The sequence below is a fragment of the Poeciliopsis prolifica genome, unplaced genomic scaffold (assembly GCF_027474105.1).
Source record: "Poeciliopsis prolifica strain line A6 unplaced genomic scaffold, Auburn_PproV2 SCAFFOLD004, whole genome shotgun sequence".
NCBI lineage: Eukaryota > Metazoa > Chordata > Actinopteri > Cyprinodontiformes > Poeciliidae > Poeciliopsis > Poeciliopsis prolifica.
The window spans coordinates 12,582,825-12,599,985 of NW_026562379.1; the positions used below are offsets into that span (position 1 = coordinate 12,582,825).

General features: G+C 36.3%; 1 protein-coding gene across 1 annotated transcript; it reads right to left on the bottom strand.

Annotated features, from left to right (window-relative positions):
- Positions 1–558: 558 nt before the first annotated feature.
- On the bottom strand, positions 559–16,752 carry LOC129359192 (alpha-2-macroglobulin-like). The gene is made up of 36 exons (XM_055028646.1): positions 16,478–16,752; positions 16,166–16,346; positions 15,880–16,036; positions 15,735–15,787; positions 15,118–15,138; positions 14,378–14,540; positions 14,216–14,300; positions 13,996–14,116; positions 13,601–13,718; positions 13,390–13,499; positions 13,065–13,232; positions 12,718–12,945; positions 11,608–11,671; positions 10,643–10,788; positions 9,853–10,002; positions 9,528–9,662; positions 9,340–9,421; positions 9,101–9,227; positions 8,618–8,843; positions 7,595–7,721; positions 7,318–7,439; positions 7,133–7,184; positions 6,283–6,366; positions 5,848–6,024; positions 5,517–5,592; positions 5,248–5,404; positions 4,927–5,001; positions 4,166–4,328; positions 3,895–4,082; positions 3,400–3,612; positions 2,819–2,937; positions 2,420–2,510; positions 2,260–2,328; positions 2,070–2,175; positions 1,953–1,991; positions 559–1,482 (listed from the first exon to the last, which is right to left on the bottom strand). Exons 1-36 carry the CDS (start codon positions 16,561–16,563, stop codon positions 1,478–1,480), a joined length of 4,284 nt encoding a protein of 1,427 aa, XP_054884621.1. The 5' UTR covers positions 16,564–16,752; the 3' UTR covers positions 559–1,477.
- Positions 16,753–17,161: the final 409 nt, after the last annotated feature.

A 17,161-nucleotide genomic window follows, 5' to 3' on the forward strand; every position in this document is an offset into this window, starting at 1 on the left:
AGAGAGAGAGAGAGAGAGAGAGAGAGAGAGAGAGAGAGAGAGAGAGAGAGAGAGAGAGAGAGAGAGAGAGAGAGAGAGAGAGAGAGAGAGAAACAGTTAAGTGCAACAAAATGTCTCGGAGAAATTGGTTTATAAACTCAGACTTAAACACTGACAAACTGGTCCCATCTTGGAAGGAAAACATGGGGATTCAGATGAAAACCTACAAATATAAGAGATGGATTTAGACAGTGTGACCTCTGAACAGCAGTTTCAGCAGATCTCTCCACTGACCATCATCATCCAGAACGGAGGAAATGAAACTGCATGTAGCCAGGCATTGATTCAGTGCAAAAATGAATCAGTTTTCGCGTTTAAATTTAAACTGCTGTTGAATGTTCTTTTGAATTATTCAGTTATGGACCTGAACTTGCTGTCAGAGCCAGTGGTGGTGCTAACAGGAAGGGTGTCCTGGACAGTCCTCTCCTTAACACCATGCATCACCCTGAAAACACCATGTTAGTGGCAGTATCATTCTGTGGGTATGCTTTCTTTTTTAAATTAGGACAAGGAGATTGGTTATGAGTGTTGATGGGATTATTATTTTATTCTATTTTATATGCTAACACAAGTCATCTGATAATTATTAGCCAATTAATATAAAAGTGTTAAAATATAAAGTTTCACCAGAAGATTAGCAGCATGATACATATTCTTTAGACAGCAATTGTTATTATAGATTCATATATAAATATTTAAAATATGTTTAAAAGATGTTTATCCTTCAGCTGAAATAGAGGAAGACAAAAACAACTTGTTTTTATCTGGGAGGTGATAGAAGAACAAGGAAAGTCCTGGTATATAGAAAACATAACATGCTGACATGCTGGACATTACAGACCAGCAACAGTCACTATTGTCAACAAAGTCATAATATCTGACAAGAAGGGAATCCAGCATATTAATAAATGAACTAATTTTACAATAGTCATTCTGAATTAAATGAACAGTTAGGCATATTAATGAAATGAAAAGTTCATATTATTTTACAGTGCTTCAAAAAAGACTGAGTAAAAATTCATGCAGAGTGAAAAAGCTCAATTTTTCCTGTGTAAGTGTTTGCTAAACAGGTTGTTTTTGTCTGTACTGAGCATATCAGTGGCTTGGGAAGGTTTGATTAAGTCTCTTTGAGTCCTAATCTCAATCTTTAGCTGACCGCTGCAAGAACTCAGGACACAGTTTCTATCACCCTTAATAATATTAACGTAAGCCAAACATTGATGCAAATTTTGATTCCCAACAGTGCATAGTTACAATGTTTACATAAAAGCAAAATGTAATAAATGAATAGATTGTGTAATTATTTGTAAAACAATTAATGTGAGTACTGTGATAGTAGAGATACTGCATGCAAAAGTATCCCTAAGAAAACACATTTTAGTTCAATATAATAGAACAAAATCAGCAAACAACTTCAGGACTGATGGGACGTCACACTTTAAGCTGGAATAGAAGAAGAAAAAACTTTAAATATACACATATATGACATCTAAGTTATATATAAAAAACACTAAAAGTCAATTCTTGTTTCCACACTAAGACAATATTTTCAGCTACACTGACAATACGTTGATCCTTCTAAACACTTTTGTCTTCTAGAAGTTTAAAACTCTAAACACACGACAAACTCCAAATAACATCATAGGATTGAGATGATAAACATGTTAAGAAACCTGAAAATATGTTAGCTTGTAAGAAACTTGTTTTTGATGTCACATAGTCCAACTAACAATTTGTGATTTCACAAAATATTTCAGGGACCGATTTCTTTGACCTAAAAGTTAACGCCTTTGTTAAAATTCCTACCAACACAAAAAGCTTCTGAGGCTACCGCAGGGGGGAAAAAAAGTTAAAATGAAAGGTTTATGGCATCTTAATAAGACTGTTTTACTATGATGTTGTAATATTTTTACCTTGATTAGCTGCAATATATTCTCTCTCTGCCCGGTCACCTGGGAGAGAATAAGATAGTGTTGAAAATGAAGAAATAACCTTAGGTCAGTATGACTCAAAGTGTGTTCTGTGTTTACTGGGCTGGTAGTAGTCATAGAGGGTGATCACTGCTGGTTTAAGGTTCTGCACAGGGATCTGCTGCAGGAGAACCAAGCTGTGGTTGACTGGTACCCCTTTTTCAAGCTAAAAAGAAGACCAAAACATAAATTTACAAATGACAAATTCTTCTGTCGTCATGTCTTGTTCAGAGCTGCTGATCGGTCTCACCTCCGGTAAGTACACCACAACATGGCCGTCCTTGTGTTCAACCCGATCCACCAGTTGAGCTCTTTCAAGCTGTGAGGAGAAAACATTCAGCAGCCTTATTATTACACCTGGGTGTTCTATCAACACCCAGGTTTAGGTTAAAGTCACTGCTTTCACTCACATTCTTCAAAGACTGTGGGTCAGGGATAAATCCTGAGAGAAAGGCGATATCCAGAATCACCATGTTAGTACTGGCATCTTTTCCATTGTACCTGGAACACATCAACCATTATGATGGTGGAGTTAATTTATCTATTTATAAATTCTGCAGTCACTCATCCCCTAGGATGTGTGACTCATGCATGCCTATTTCTAATAACTGCACAGATTTTTTGTTATAGTCTTGAACAGTACATTATTATTGTTAATCTTATTTATTTGTTTTTTAACATTTTAAGAAGTTTTTGTGTAAACTTTTATATCTGATTCTGCTGCTACACTGCAATTTTTCCTTTGAATAAAGGTTGTTTTCATTCTATTGTATTTATAATATTATTTAGCCAGGGCGTTAATCACTTACTGGGAAAGGAGGCTCAGAGTGACTTTAGGCATTTTGCCAGAGGAGTCAGTTTGTGGTTTTACCTCCAAACTCAGAGTGGAGGCGTCAGTAGGAGGTGGGGTGTTGTACCGCAGAGAAATCTGAGGAGCAAGTAACCAAGAAAGGTTGGTTACTTAAGAGAATAAAACTAGACAAACAATAATTTCTTCAGGTCATATTTGCAAAATGTTGACTGTGTTTTACAATTTAAAATAAAATCTAATCAGAAAAAAGCCAATAGTTAAATCTATTGCATACAAAGTGTTTTGCAGCAGAGTTCACATCTCTTGAAATATTTTATACAAACACAAACTTCAAGGTATTTTATCATAATTTTATGTGACAGTGAGAAAATGACCTCCGTCCAACCTGACTTGAGCTAATTTGCACAGCAGCATGAGAAAAATGCTCAATGACTAGGCTTGCAGAAAATAAAGAAGTTTTTCAAGTCTGTTTGAATTCAATCACAGGGTTGAATTCAAACAGATACTGCACTTGTCAGATTGTTCTCTTTCACAATCATGCGCTGCTTTGTGTTGGTCTGTCATGACGTGTTCACTGACCTGCACTGAGACACATGCAGTCCCCTTTACCTCCAGGCTGTACTTTCCTGTCACATTCTGCAGCATTTTCTCCTGGTAGAGCAGTTTGTTGTCTGGGTTCATATCAAACATCATCTGACCGCTGGGAGTCTGAACTGTCACTGTGCTGGAACCTTCAGGCCTGAACACCAGACTGGAGTAGAGGGACAGAGCCTGAAGAGCCACCACCGTGTCCTACAACACATAATGTACAAGATATCCCACCAGAACCATGACAGGAAATAAACAGAAAAACATAAAGTGAATTCATCTTGTTGAGTGTTTGTCTAGTAAAGAGACTTCAGAATATAATCTAAGCAAAACATGTACTGTTATGTCCAAAATGGGTCAACACATTCATTCATCAGTTTCAGCAAGGCATTACATACTTTTAAAGGTTTACTAAAATGCTATTGTACAGCCACAAAAGTAAAAAAAAAAGGCCTTCATATGAAGAATAAATTCTGATTGTTACACCTGAGTGGAGGAGAAGCCACCATATTGGTTCTGTTGGGTCGTCAGCCACCTAACAATGCCCGAGGCGTAACCCAGGTCTTCAGCAGTGGGGGAGGAAGAGAGTTTGGCCAGCAGCACATAGGAGCTGATTTCCACAGACAGACAGGCAGATGTTTCTGCTGCTGTCTGAGACCAGTGGATGGACCTTCCTAATAAACAGTCACCCACCCAACAAACAAGCATTAATGGAGTCATGGTGGTGAACTCTTGAGATATTTCCACCAGAACTCGCCTTGTTTTATTGCAACTGAGTCGAGGTGCTGCAGGAGGTGATTTCTGGTCTCCATGTCTCCAGCCAGAGTGAAGACGTATGCCAGCAGAGCTGTAGTGTAGGTGTTGTTGAAGGTATTGGTGGACTCTCTGAGGCACGACAGACTCTTCCTGACAACAGAGTCCTTTAACAGAATACAAGACCATAGAAATATGTTCAGGTTCAAAGCAACAAGTTATCTTTTCATACGCAGTTACAATCTTCATCTTCTGAAGTACTGCCAGTGCAATAAGAGCACTGGCAGTACTTCACTTCCCTCTAGTGGTATTTGGAAGAAATGTAGATTTTTTAAAAAAGTTACAGCTTTAAAGCTCGATTGTAACGCAGGGATATTTACATGTGATTTTTCCCAAGACAAATGTCAAGTCTCTAATAACTGAAAGAAACATTTTCTCAAATCTTTGTTGTCACATCTGCATTGCTTTATGTTAAGAATTCACATCTGTGCTTTTTGCCTACATGTCTAATTTTAAACATTTTCATTCAGCAATTTTGATTATTTACTGATAAATATTTATGACATTAGAAAAAAAAACTTTAGAAACCCAAAGACTTAAGAAAGAGAAAAAGTTTTGCCTGATTTCATGTTAAAGACATAAATAAAGATATAAATAAATATTAAAAATAGCAAAAATAAGCTATTTTAATTGTAATATCATAAATGACCGACTAAAAGCAGCCAAGAAATTATTATTATTTTTTTTTAGGATTTGCTTACTTACATTCGTGGATATTTTCATTTCCAAAAAGGCAGCGGTGATGTAAGCAGTAAGTGTGATTTCATCGGACACCCCACCCTGGGGGTACAAGCATCACAAAGAGCCTGCTAATAGCGGATGTTCATAATACAGGGAAAAGAAGCTATCAAGAAATATGTTTTTGTTGCAGTAACAACTTTGAAAATAAATGTGGGTCGTCATTGTGACGACCCACTCAGAGAGTCCACCAATACCTTCAACAATTGTGACTTCAGCAGAACTTGTGCCTATTCAGGTTGGAGGGTTCTTCATGGTGTCAAATACACCTGAAAATAACTGACTTACCTTCATACTTTTGTGAATGAGTTGTCCCGACTGTTTGAAACAGTCGCTGCTATGTTGTTTTTGTTCCAGCCAAGTCCTTGATTGGTCAATCTTTATTGGATCGATGTAGACGAAAGATTGAGCTTTGTAAAAAGATCTTAGGACAAAAGCGGTCAGCCTAAGAAAGAAAAAACAAGTAAACAAAGTAAAGAAAGAATCTAGATAAGGAAACTAGATGGAAACAAATAAAAGTAATAGAAAACATGGTGATGGGTCAGTGATGTTCTCACCAGGTGATTCCAGGCCCTTTCCCAAACGTGCTATAAGCACCTTTGCTGTCTTTGTAGTTCAACTGTCTCTGGTAGCCTAAAGAACAGAAACTTGATAAGATGTCCATAATCTGGACTACAAGCCAAATCTCGGACATACAAGAAGCAGAGTGGCTTCATTCTGATTCTAGAGATGCAGATCGACTCTTTACCCTAATGGAGCTGTTGAGGTGGAGTCATAATTGGGTTTATTTTCAGAGTAGGTTATACCACCACTCTCTGAGGACCCAACACATGAATGAACTTGAGCGTCCTAAATATTTTATTACAATAGCTACTTTATTAGACTTGCCGCTGGTTAAGAAGTTGGAAGCCTTTTCCTTAATGGCTGAGGTCAGCTGCTGTGAACTTTGTAGATATTGTAGGATATAGATGTTTGGGGCCAGAAGAGCCATGTTCTGCTCCCCACATCCATAGGGCATCCGCAGCAGGTCATCAAGGTTCTTCAGAGCGCGGCCCATAATGTCACCTGTACAGAAATCCATACTCATTTAAACATAACACTGATCTGACTTTAAGAACGAGCACATTCATTAAATTAGCTCACCAGTCTTTTGAAATATCTTATGCTTCAGATTTCTGTCACTTCAAATTGATAGTAATCTAGATGCAAGTGTTGGAAACACTAATATTCCTACTTATTCCTATGTGTTAGCTTACCATCATATAGAAAATATATTGTAAAATAAGCTCAGATGTTTTTAAGAAATTTCTAAAATGAGTTTACCCAGCACTGACACTGTCACTCTGGCCGATCCCTCGATCACATTTTCAGGGAGGCGTATCTCTGTTTCTTCTGTCAAAGCTTTATCTGTGCAGACAGAAACTATATTAAGTCATAAATGGAAAACAAAAATGTATAACCAACTTTGTGTTGCAAAACTTATATGTGAATCCCAAGCATTCTTACTCAATAACTTAGGAGATGCATCCTGATGAGGCTTGTCAGATTGATAGTATTCATTGAAAATAAAAACCTCTCAGAAGGTATAAGACATCCTAAGAGACGTAAGGATGTAGAAACATCAGTTTTTTATCTTTCACTGAGTGATGGAATTGCTAATAAATGACCTTTTTAGTTATATCCTAATTTATCCTAATAGTACGAACACTCGCGGTGGTTGGTTAGCTAATTTAAACACTTGCTCTGCTGATAATCTGTCACAAAGTAGATGTTTGGTTCGCCTTATTTTTATGGTAACCAAACCAAAACACACCGAATCATATAATCAGCAACTCCATTCAGATCTGACATAATGTTGCTACATGCATGAGGAAATTGTTATGCCATTAGCAATATTATAAGAATGAGTACACTTTCAACTAATAGACACAAACTGAAGCTTTAGAACTCACAGTATGCTTACTGACAAAAATCAGGAAATAAGTTGACATTTTAATTTCACAATAGGACGATAACACTAAAATCCTAATTTGAAGCATTTCTTAGTGTGATTCCATCAATTCTAATAATATTTCAAAGAAGCTAACACATTGTTAAAATCCAATGCATTGGATTACAGGTGATCTTTATCATCTGGGTCTCATGTTTATTGTTTGGTGAAAAACACACTGACCTTTGGGAAATACCAGCCAGTTGTAAGTCTTTGATACTTCAATTCCTTCAGCCTGAGAGATGTGAGGAAAACTTCAAGATGAATTCCAGTTTTAGTATTATTTGTTGAGATTACTTTGAAATCTGGTAAAATGCCAACAACTGTTCCAATGTCATTTAGTGGATGTCTTGTTTCATGCCACCAACCTTAACGATGAGAGAACGTGTGACAACGTCAACACGTCCTCTTTCAGGAACGTTCACAATCTCATTGCCACAAGAAACGTGGGACGGAACAGCCTCAGCAGTCACAGTCACATTCACAACTCCTGAAAAACATCATTAGAGATCAAATGTTCAGTTCCTGTAACTTCTAAAGGTATCACAAAAGGAGGTTGGAGGAGCACGGAAGAAAATGAAAACGCGAAGGTTGAATTGTAATCAGTTCTTTCCGCCAGGCATCGGTCAGGAATGTGATTCATACCTAAGGTGGTGGGATTCATGGTCCAGCTGAGGGTCTTCCGCTCATTGGCACAGAGACAGGATATGTATTGGTCCCCAGAGAGGGGGATGAGGCTGTAATCTGAAGAGGGGGCGGCTGACACTCTAACCTATTCAAGAGAGATATATTGTTCAAATTAGTTCTATAACCACAGAGAAAGAGCTTCAAAACTGACTGAAAGGTAAAAATATATATATATATATATATATATATATATATATATATATATATATATATATATATATATATATATATATATATATATATATATATATATATATATATATATGTATATATATCTATATATATATATATATATATATATAAAAATTCCCTTCTAGCCATTGCTCCAGTTTTGGGGTGACTGGCCTGAGGGCCCCGATGACCACAGGCACCACTGTGGTCTTCACCTTCCAGGCCCTCTCCAGCTCCTCCCTGAGGCCCTGGTATTTCTCCAGTTTCTCGTGCTCCTATTTCCTGATGTTGCAGTCGCTTGGTATTGCTACATCTACCACAACGGCTTTTCTCTGGATATATACTGTATATATATCATATGTTTATTATATATAAATATATAATAAATATACTTATTATAATCCAGAGACATTTTTTTTACAGCATCCACCTCATAAAATACCCAGAACCTTTACAGTAAGTGTTTCAAATACAAACGAAAAGCAATCTTACAAAACTTAGCATCTGTTAGTTAAGTAATGTATACGCAAAATTATTTAAACATTTTAAACCAATTGATTTTAGATATGCTAAAGTGATGGGACATATCTGTTGATCAAACAAAGAAAGCTTTTTCTTTTCTTTATTATTTGAATTAATTATATTTTATTTTTCTATATTTATTATTTTATTTTGTCATTTATTACTATTAGTTACTTCATTATTTATTTCCTTTATTTCCGGTTTATTTCTTGTCTTGTCACAGTTGTATGGCATGCATTATTCAATAACTTTGTTCCATTTGTTCTGTATCAACTTAAGGGAAATTACCATAATGCATTTAGTCAGGTAATTGAACACGGTTGCCTTCAGCTCAAAGTTCTCCCCCCGGATGATGGAGTAGGGCAGGGTGAGCTCCAGGAAGAAAGGCTGGAAGACAGTGAGCTTCTGACGAGGAGCCAAGCCAAAACCTTGAGGGGACAAACAGAAAACCTCCGTCTCCCAGGTGGTGATGGTGTCTGGGACTGTGAGGGACACTTTCTTGGTTCCAGAAGATCTGGATCAATAGATATTGGGGATCAATAGATATGTACAGAATACACAATACTACTGCCCCTATAAGTTATCCACAGTGGGGCATCCAAGCACCCAAGAAAGGATTTGGAGACATTAAAATGTTTCCCAATTACTTCCTTACAATTAAACATAAATGCCAACTGCTCATGCTAATTGAATAAAAATAAGATGATGTCTGGGCAATATGTCTATTGTATATAATCTGAATTATTATTACCATTACTTCTAAAGACTCACCCTGTTTCCACCATGTCCCATATCCAGGTCTCAGGGAAGAAAGTGCGAACTGTTTCCACTAGTCCCGAAACCCCAGACCTCATTACTCCTCCCAAACCAGGTGATGTTCCAGATTGCAGTAATGGGACTTAAAAGAACCAGGAGAAAGAGAAACAGTGGCACACTTTTTTTTTTCCATTTTAGAAGTGAATTAAAAAACTGTCCTACTTGTTGACAGCTCTGAAGATGTCACAACATACCGTAATTATATTCTCTCCCCTTGAATTTGAGACATGTGGGTATGCTCATCAGCAAATTTGTGGCTGTTTTCAGTCCTACTCTCTACACAGTTTAAGACAAACAGCACAACATACATAGAACAATATGTTTACATGATGTATATTTACTGTAATATGTTTGTATTGTATGGTTGTTGCAAACTGGGTACCTGGAAAACTGTATGGGCTTCCTCTATTTCAGTAGGTGAAAAATATCTCTTCATCCTCACATTCAAGCATTTTCTGGGATCATGAACTTTGTATGGTATGTATAATATTTTCCTGACAGGAAATGATGCAAAAATCTGTGGAAAAAGAACATAACTATGGAACATAACTATGTTCTTTTTCTAGAACAAGAGCTGGGAAGCCTTCAATATTTTTGCTTTGGTTCTGTCTGAGTAGGAAAAAAGAGCTTAAGAGCTTCACTTTTATCTCAAATCATAACCATAGACAGTATGTCTCTGAAGGAGGCTAAATGTTGTTAGCTGTCACCTTGTCTTCATCCAGAGTCTTTCCAGGCTCCTTGATGAGGACGCTCTGATCGATGGCACTGACGCCACACAGGGAGTCAGGCTGGGCCGTCAGCTGCAGTTTTGTCTCCTCTCCTGGAACAGCTGATGATGGAGAAAACTCCACCGACACCTGATGAGGACACAACATTTACACATACAGTTGGAACCAGACGTTTTCACACAAAAAATACAATTTCACATCCAACTTTTTTTTTTCTCAGCATCTGAAGTTAAATCTGACTAAACATCTGTTTCTAGAATTATCAAAATTACTTCTACCTGCTAAATACCAGAATATTTAGAGAAAGAATATGCCAGAGATTTAAATCAAAAGTTTACATTCAGAATTATTAAGTGTCTCTTTAAGCCATGGGGGAAAGCCCAGATGATGATGTCATAACTCTGGAAGCTTCTAGGTTAACTGATACATACTGATATATATATTTTAAGACAACACTTGAAACAAACTGCTTTATGTTTTGAGAAGTAAGAAAAAAAATCAGGCACCTAAAACAAGAAAAGTTTGGTCTTATTTTACTTCAGACTGAGAGAAAAAAGTGCATATATCTTTTTACTTGGTGTATCTAATTCAACTGTAACATTATTTACCCAATAAATTGTCTTATTCTGAATAAACGTTTTACATTGCAGTGTAAAACATCTGACGTGCTTAGCGCAAAATATATTGCTTCTTTAGAAGTTAATATAAGGACTAGACATGATGCTAGTGTAATTTATATTTGCTGCAGCTTGTTCTCTTATTTGCTGACCTTATTACTGAAGCATTTTTCTGTTGAGAACTCGGCATTGTGAGCAATCACGTTCTGGTTGGAGAGGACAGCATAAGCCACAACATGGATCACAGGTGCCATTTCTGGAGAGACGTGCAGCTTGAAGGACACCACGCCTTCATTCACTGAAAGAACAAACAACGTCCAGCTGTTAGTCATGCTATGAGGGATTGCTGCATTTATTTACTTTCTGTAGACAAAATTTAATTCATTTATAAATACATTTCTTTGGATTTTTGTTGATTTAGTTGGGGAGAGTTTAAACCTGGATGATCAGTTTATTAATTTAACTTTTGTTTTTCCTTTTTTATTATGTCAGCTGCTTCTGTTTTGCATTGGCAGCATTCCCTTAAGCAGTTCTGACAAGAAACTGGTATGTTCAATCGACCATAACATTCTGCAAATTGGAATCCCGAAAACAAACACATAGGAATAACAAACCAACTGAAACATGAAAACTAAAATAAAAACAAACACACATTTTTTAATTAATAGTTTTTTCCACTATGTTGAGTTATTTTTTTTTTTTTTAAATCAAAATTGGTGTATTTGGCACTTGCATCCTTGGACAGTGCGCAGCTGGGTCTACCAAAGGTCTAACAAAACTGCACACTTCATCAAAAGTTGAGTTTGTATTGCAAAAGTGATGAATTCCTCACTCCTCTACAAAACTGCAGACTCTATTCTTCCTGAAAACTCCCCATATCCTACATAACAATTCCCAAGTATAAGGGGCTTGTGGCTCCAAAGATTCAATTAATAGTTCCCACATAACAAAACGTTTTCTTTTCTTTTTGGTGTGTATATTATTCTGCCATTTTGAGTCCAAAAGGTGTTTCTTTGCCTTCGAACCTAACACTTGAACTGACTAAGAAGTCAGTTCAAGCATTGTAAAATTAAAACCTGAAATGTTTTGAATTCATGAAGAGTCAGTATTTACACACCTGGTTTATCTTCCACTTGAACTTGTGTTTGTCCTCCTCTGGCAATAGTTCCTCTATATAAGACCTGTTGATTTTTAGGGGAAATTAATGCAATGCATGGTTGTTATGCAAACAAATAACAGACATAATATCTGTTTCCTGTATTGTCTTAATAGACAACACATATAACAGATAGGAAGAACAGTTGACTTATTGATGCTCTATTGCATTGAGCTGCTGACTATGTAGGTCATTAGAGTCCACTGAACTCCAATTCATGTTCAAGAAATCAGTTAAAGATGATTTGGCCTTTCGCAATATGAACAGTTCTGAATACCAGTTAGTTTTGACCCCAAACCTTCATGTGTCTGCAAGACGCCTGAGAAAGAATTGGACTTCTCAGTCCATCCCATCATGCATCAAAGTCCAAAGTTTTAAAATGGCTTAGTCAGATTTCAAAACTAAGTCTGATAAAAGTCTGTCGGGTCATTTTAAAGGAGTTTTGGACACGAGATGTCCTCAGTGTTGGAGGACTTTCATCAAGTAATATAACTGTGAGTTCCTGCAAAGAACACTGAATGGTGCCATTCATCAGAATGTGTTTAGTTTAGATCTGAATAATCTACTCATCCGCTGTAAATCTCATCTATGTGATTACAAGGTAACGGATCTATAAATCTACACATCCCACGATTGAGATTCAAAAATTTAAGACAAGTCAAAGTCTTCTGATAAACATCACGTTGCAAAGCAACACTGTGTTTGAAAGTATCATGAGAAGTATCATCTTAGGTTGAGCTTTTAATTTTGTATAATTTAATTGAGCCATATAGTGATGTCATGACTATTTGTAAATATAAATGGTTGTATCAAAATTCAGTTATTTGTTTTTTTGTGTCTCTTTTGTGTCACATACTGTACAGGAAAACTTTTACGGATCACAATAAAATATATTCTTTGACTATTTAGAAGAAGATAATGCTGTACTAAATTGAAAAAAAGCAACACTCTTAATAAATCAGATTTTTTCCATATGAAGAGTTGCTAAGCTTCGACTTGCAGCAGCTAACTATACTCAATTTTAAAACCTATTTAAAAATCTTCAGTGGTGATGACTGAGAAAATACTCACCAGGTACATAATATTCACAGATGACTGTGATTCAAGCACAAATGTGTAATTAATGGAGATTTCCACCTCTTTGTCACACTGAAGTGCTCTTTTGCTCTTTTTTATCTTCAATGAGCTGGTAGTTTTAGTATCAGCAGAGGGAGGTGAAAACTCCTGAACGACATGACGCTCTGAGGAAATGTGAGCCGTTCTACTCGGAGGGAACCTCAATCTTGGTGAGCTGCTTACCTGATCATACGAAAAATATTTTAGACAGAGCCGACAGTGGTTAGAAGGTAAACTGAAATTGTGTTTTATTGTTTTTGTAGTGCAGTACAATTGCAAGTTGAGAACCATGATTTACTTACACCTAGGAAAATAGCTCCAGCAAAAGTGTCTGTGCTGATAGTGAAAGTGGCGAAGCCATCAGGGTCGGTTGTGAGGTTCTGCAGTAAGCGTGAAGACGAAATATGACCCTCAATCAAGTACAGCGTCATGTTATTAATGGGCATCCCATTATAGTGAACAGCTTTGATCTGTCAAAAGCACAAATCTGGATTAAAAATAGTGCTTTTCCTTATCTGATATTAATATTTGTTTGATGAGCTAACATTCAAGTGTGACAAATAAGCAAAGCACATGAAGTCTGTGAGGAGAGAAACATTTTTTTTCACTGCTCTGAATTATTCTTACTTTTCCCTCCAAATTTGAGCCTTTGACATAAATCTTGGGAAGATCAACAAAAGCCAGCCTTCCAATAACATATGAAAGTTGTATTTTCACCATCTGAGAATATGAAACACCTAAAAGTAAAACAAAACTGTGATCTGATTGTCACATCTGAAAAATTATTTTGAAAGACTGCTTTAAAAAAGAAAGAGTCGAGTACTGTCGCTGGACTAACCTGTTCCCTCCTCTTCCACGGTGGCACTTATGTCAAGTCTATTTTTTGCTAAGTTTGGTCTTATTTTGGTGAAACTTGACATTTTAAATTCAAATGTATTACAGCCTGTTGTGTCCACCTAAAAAGTCAAAGCAAAGAAAAAATAATTGAGATGAATGCAACAAAAGGTGAAAACAGTCATTTTAGACTGATGTTTTCTGTAAACGACAGACCAACATCCTGGTCCACTCAGCGATAAAGAGGTTAGGATTTTTAACCTGTAATGTTTGTCCTTAGATTTAAATTATTGGATGCACATGTGATAATTATTTGTCAATTTGTTTTTAACATTATTTATGTGGTGTGCATTTTAGTATGGATACCTGTAGATACAGTGTAGATGTGGGTAACTTTACCTGCTTTGTCATTGTCGCACAGGGAGGTGTTGTCTGAGGTTCCTCTAGATTTCTAGACCTCTCAAGAGGTCGGCACACCTTCACTGTAACATTTCCTAGTACAGGTTGTCCGAATGTGTACCTGGTTAAATTAGTACAGATTCATCAGCAGAGAATAACTGTATTATTATTATTTTTTAAGTTCTGATATTTATTTGCCAGGAAAAAAAAAATTACTTACTTTGAACATACTTTGGTTTCAAACTCTTCTTGTGCAATACAGATTTCTTCTTTTACATTCATGTTTATATCAAATTTGGGCAAGACTGAACACCAAAACAGCACATGTTACCAGGTAGACTTTAAGAGATTTTCTTAAAAAAAGAAAACATTCCTAACATACCATATTTCTCCACTTTGAAATGGTGATAGTTCTTATGTTCACCGACTGTAACTATGATGTTGTACGATCCTTCAGGGGCTTCAGAGTTTAAGGAGTAAGAGAGCTGCAGTATTTTGGTGGATGTTTCATTGAGCCACTGTCCGATTCTGTTCTTGTTTGGATTCTGTTCAAAACAATGAGAGACGATAGATCAGAGATGAACTGTCAGGACCATCTGGACATTTCAGTGAGGGTCTATTTATGAAATGAATTATTTATTGGAGCTTCTAATAATAAATAAAATTACATCATTACATTTAAATCACTTTTATAATTATTATTTAATTAATTTCTAATGAACAAAATCAACCAATAATTAGGCAATGAAGCTCTGTCACGAGGCAGAAAAACATCTAATATCAGAAAAACATCTAATCCCGCAAATAGAAAATGTACTTAAAAAGTAAATCTGAAATATGTGGAAACTGGTATTATCTGCAATGGACACTTGGATTAAAAAAGATAAAATCCATATAAATGGAAATTTGGCTGAGATAATCTGTCAGATTCCTCTCATAAGAACAACACACTTCATGCAATGACACAAACAATCCTCAAAATGATTGAAAAAGAAAGCTAAAATGTGATCTGCATTGTGTTGTTTTCTTCTAATTGCAGAGCTGGATAGAAAGAAGAAATACCAGTTTTGGCAACAACAACAAAAAACAAACCTGCAGGTTAAACAGTTTGTATTTTCTTACCTCTAGTTCAATGACCGAGTACTGTTGGACAAAGAGAGGAAAAAGAAAAATCTGAGTAAAGTAAAAATGAGAATAATATTGAAACTTTCATTATCATTCTCTGGTGCAAGTTATGCATTTTCATGCATGATGGCCTCATTGGATTATGTTTACTGATGCATAGACAAAAAAATAAACTGAATTTAGAAACTTGTTACAAACAGCTACTTGCTCAAACTATCGATCTTTCAGCAGACTGACATAACAGATCTTTAGTTAAGCAGCACACAAGGCTGCATCACCCTCATCAAATAGTTTTAAAATGCAAAGCTATGAAGATAGAATGAAAATGCTTCTGGTAGCAAACCAGGCTGGCCAGAACAGCTGTGAAGGTTTGAGACCAGAAGCAACCTTTTCTGAAAACAACTGGCAGATTGGATACATTTCATGTTCCCACATCTTTCTTGAAATGATTTGAAAGTATTTTGTCTTTGGACTCCTAATCCTACACTTTTAAACATTAACATGACCCACTTCTAGGGTGCGCGTAATACATACAGAACAGTAATCAAACAAACCCTTTGATTTGTTTGTATGCTAAATAGATTTTTTTTAAACAATTATATTTAGCTACTTACCAACTGATTTACTGGTCTGAACTTTGTATCCATTGTGAACACTCTGAAATGAACTACGAGAAGTTTTAGATCATATGGATGTTTTAGGTGAACAGCATTAACTTGTCAAAGAGAGCATTGATTTCTTTCTGGTAATCCCAATTACCTGTCTGTCCTGGGAGGTAGATTGGTTTGTCTGTTTGGATTAAGGTCATGGGTTGGTAGGCTTTGATTAGGACTTTCCTGACTTCTTCTGAGTAAAATGTGTTTCCTCTCACCTTCACCTCAAATGTCTGCACCTCTTCTTTTTTTACTAAAGGGACCTATGTCAACAAAAATTTTGCAATGATGTGAAACATGAAATTGTTGCTCGTGACAGTGTTACCTTTGAAATAATAGATGTTTGCATTTTAATAAAAAGCATGCAGTGCCAGGTTTTCTTGAAAGTTGACCTGAAACTGAATGCATTCATGAAACTCCTCCCCAGAGGTCTTGTCAAGCAGGATGGTATTATTTTCTTGAGACCTCAAAGTGACGATCATGGTCAGCGTCTCAATGGGCTCCATGAGACTCGCACAGAATTTGGTCTGAGCTCCAGCTTCAAGGACAGCAGGAATGGTCACCATGTAATATCTACAGACAGATTCACACATACAGTTGTAATTTTAGTGGTCTGAATTTTCTTGGGAGTGAAAAACTACCACAATTTATATTCAAATTAAATTAATTATAAACATATTTCTGAAAAGTTCATATAAACTCACGGATCGGCGAAGGTTGGACCAACACATGTTGCACAAAAGAAGACCCACAGAATCCATGTCCATGTCTGGTTCCCAGGATGACCCATGTCTGACTGCACTGATCCTCTGAGTTACTATCTATCAAACAGCTGCAGATAACAAAACCCCCGCCTAACTTCACTTCATGTGTGTTTCTCCAGCAGATATCTAGAAAATAACTCATTCATAAATGTTTCAAACAGATGTTTGCTTTGATCATCAGAGCAAACAGCAGATAACAGAAGTTTAACATAGTGTGTAACAGCAATGCAGGGAGGCTCTAGAACAGCCCCTATTTTTATTCTTTTTTTTTTTAGGAAAACCAAATAACTCAATAATTTGTTAGTATGGCGCAATTATTTAAATGCAATATTATGTTCACATTTTTGCTACTTGTTGAGCAAGATCAGATTGAAGGTTTTCAAGTGGCCAAGATCAATTTGATTGATTTTAAATTAATTTTTAATTTCCTGGTGAATTATTTTGATCCTGCTGTTCCTGTTCTGCATCCCTTCTGGTAGTGAAAATAACTTGCTTTCTTTTTAGTGTTTTTAAATGAAAAATGTGAGATTAGAGTTAGCAAAGTTGTGCAACAGTGCCCTTTAAACAGGATCGAGTGTTTGAGTTTGTTATGCAAACATTACGAGAACTATGTAGAACAAATAA

Bases quoted from the DNA above. Each gene is read 5' to 3' on its own strand.
- LOC129359192 (XM_055028646.1), bottom strand. From the start codon at position 16,563: ATGGGTCATCCTGGGAACCAGACATGGACATGGATTCTGTGGGTCTTC. The intron at 16,347-16,477 runs GTGAGTTTATAT...ATCTGTCTGTAG, and splicing joins GGTCCAACCTTCGCCGATCC to ATATTACATGGTGACCATTC. The intron at 10,789-11,607 runs GTGTGTAAATAC...TTGTTCTTTCAG, and splicing joins TCAAGTGGAAGATAAACCAG to TGAATGAAGGCGTGGTGTCC.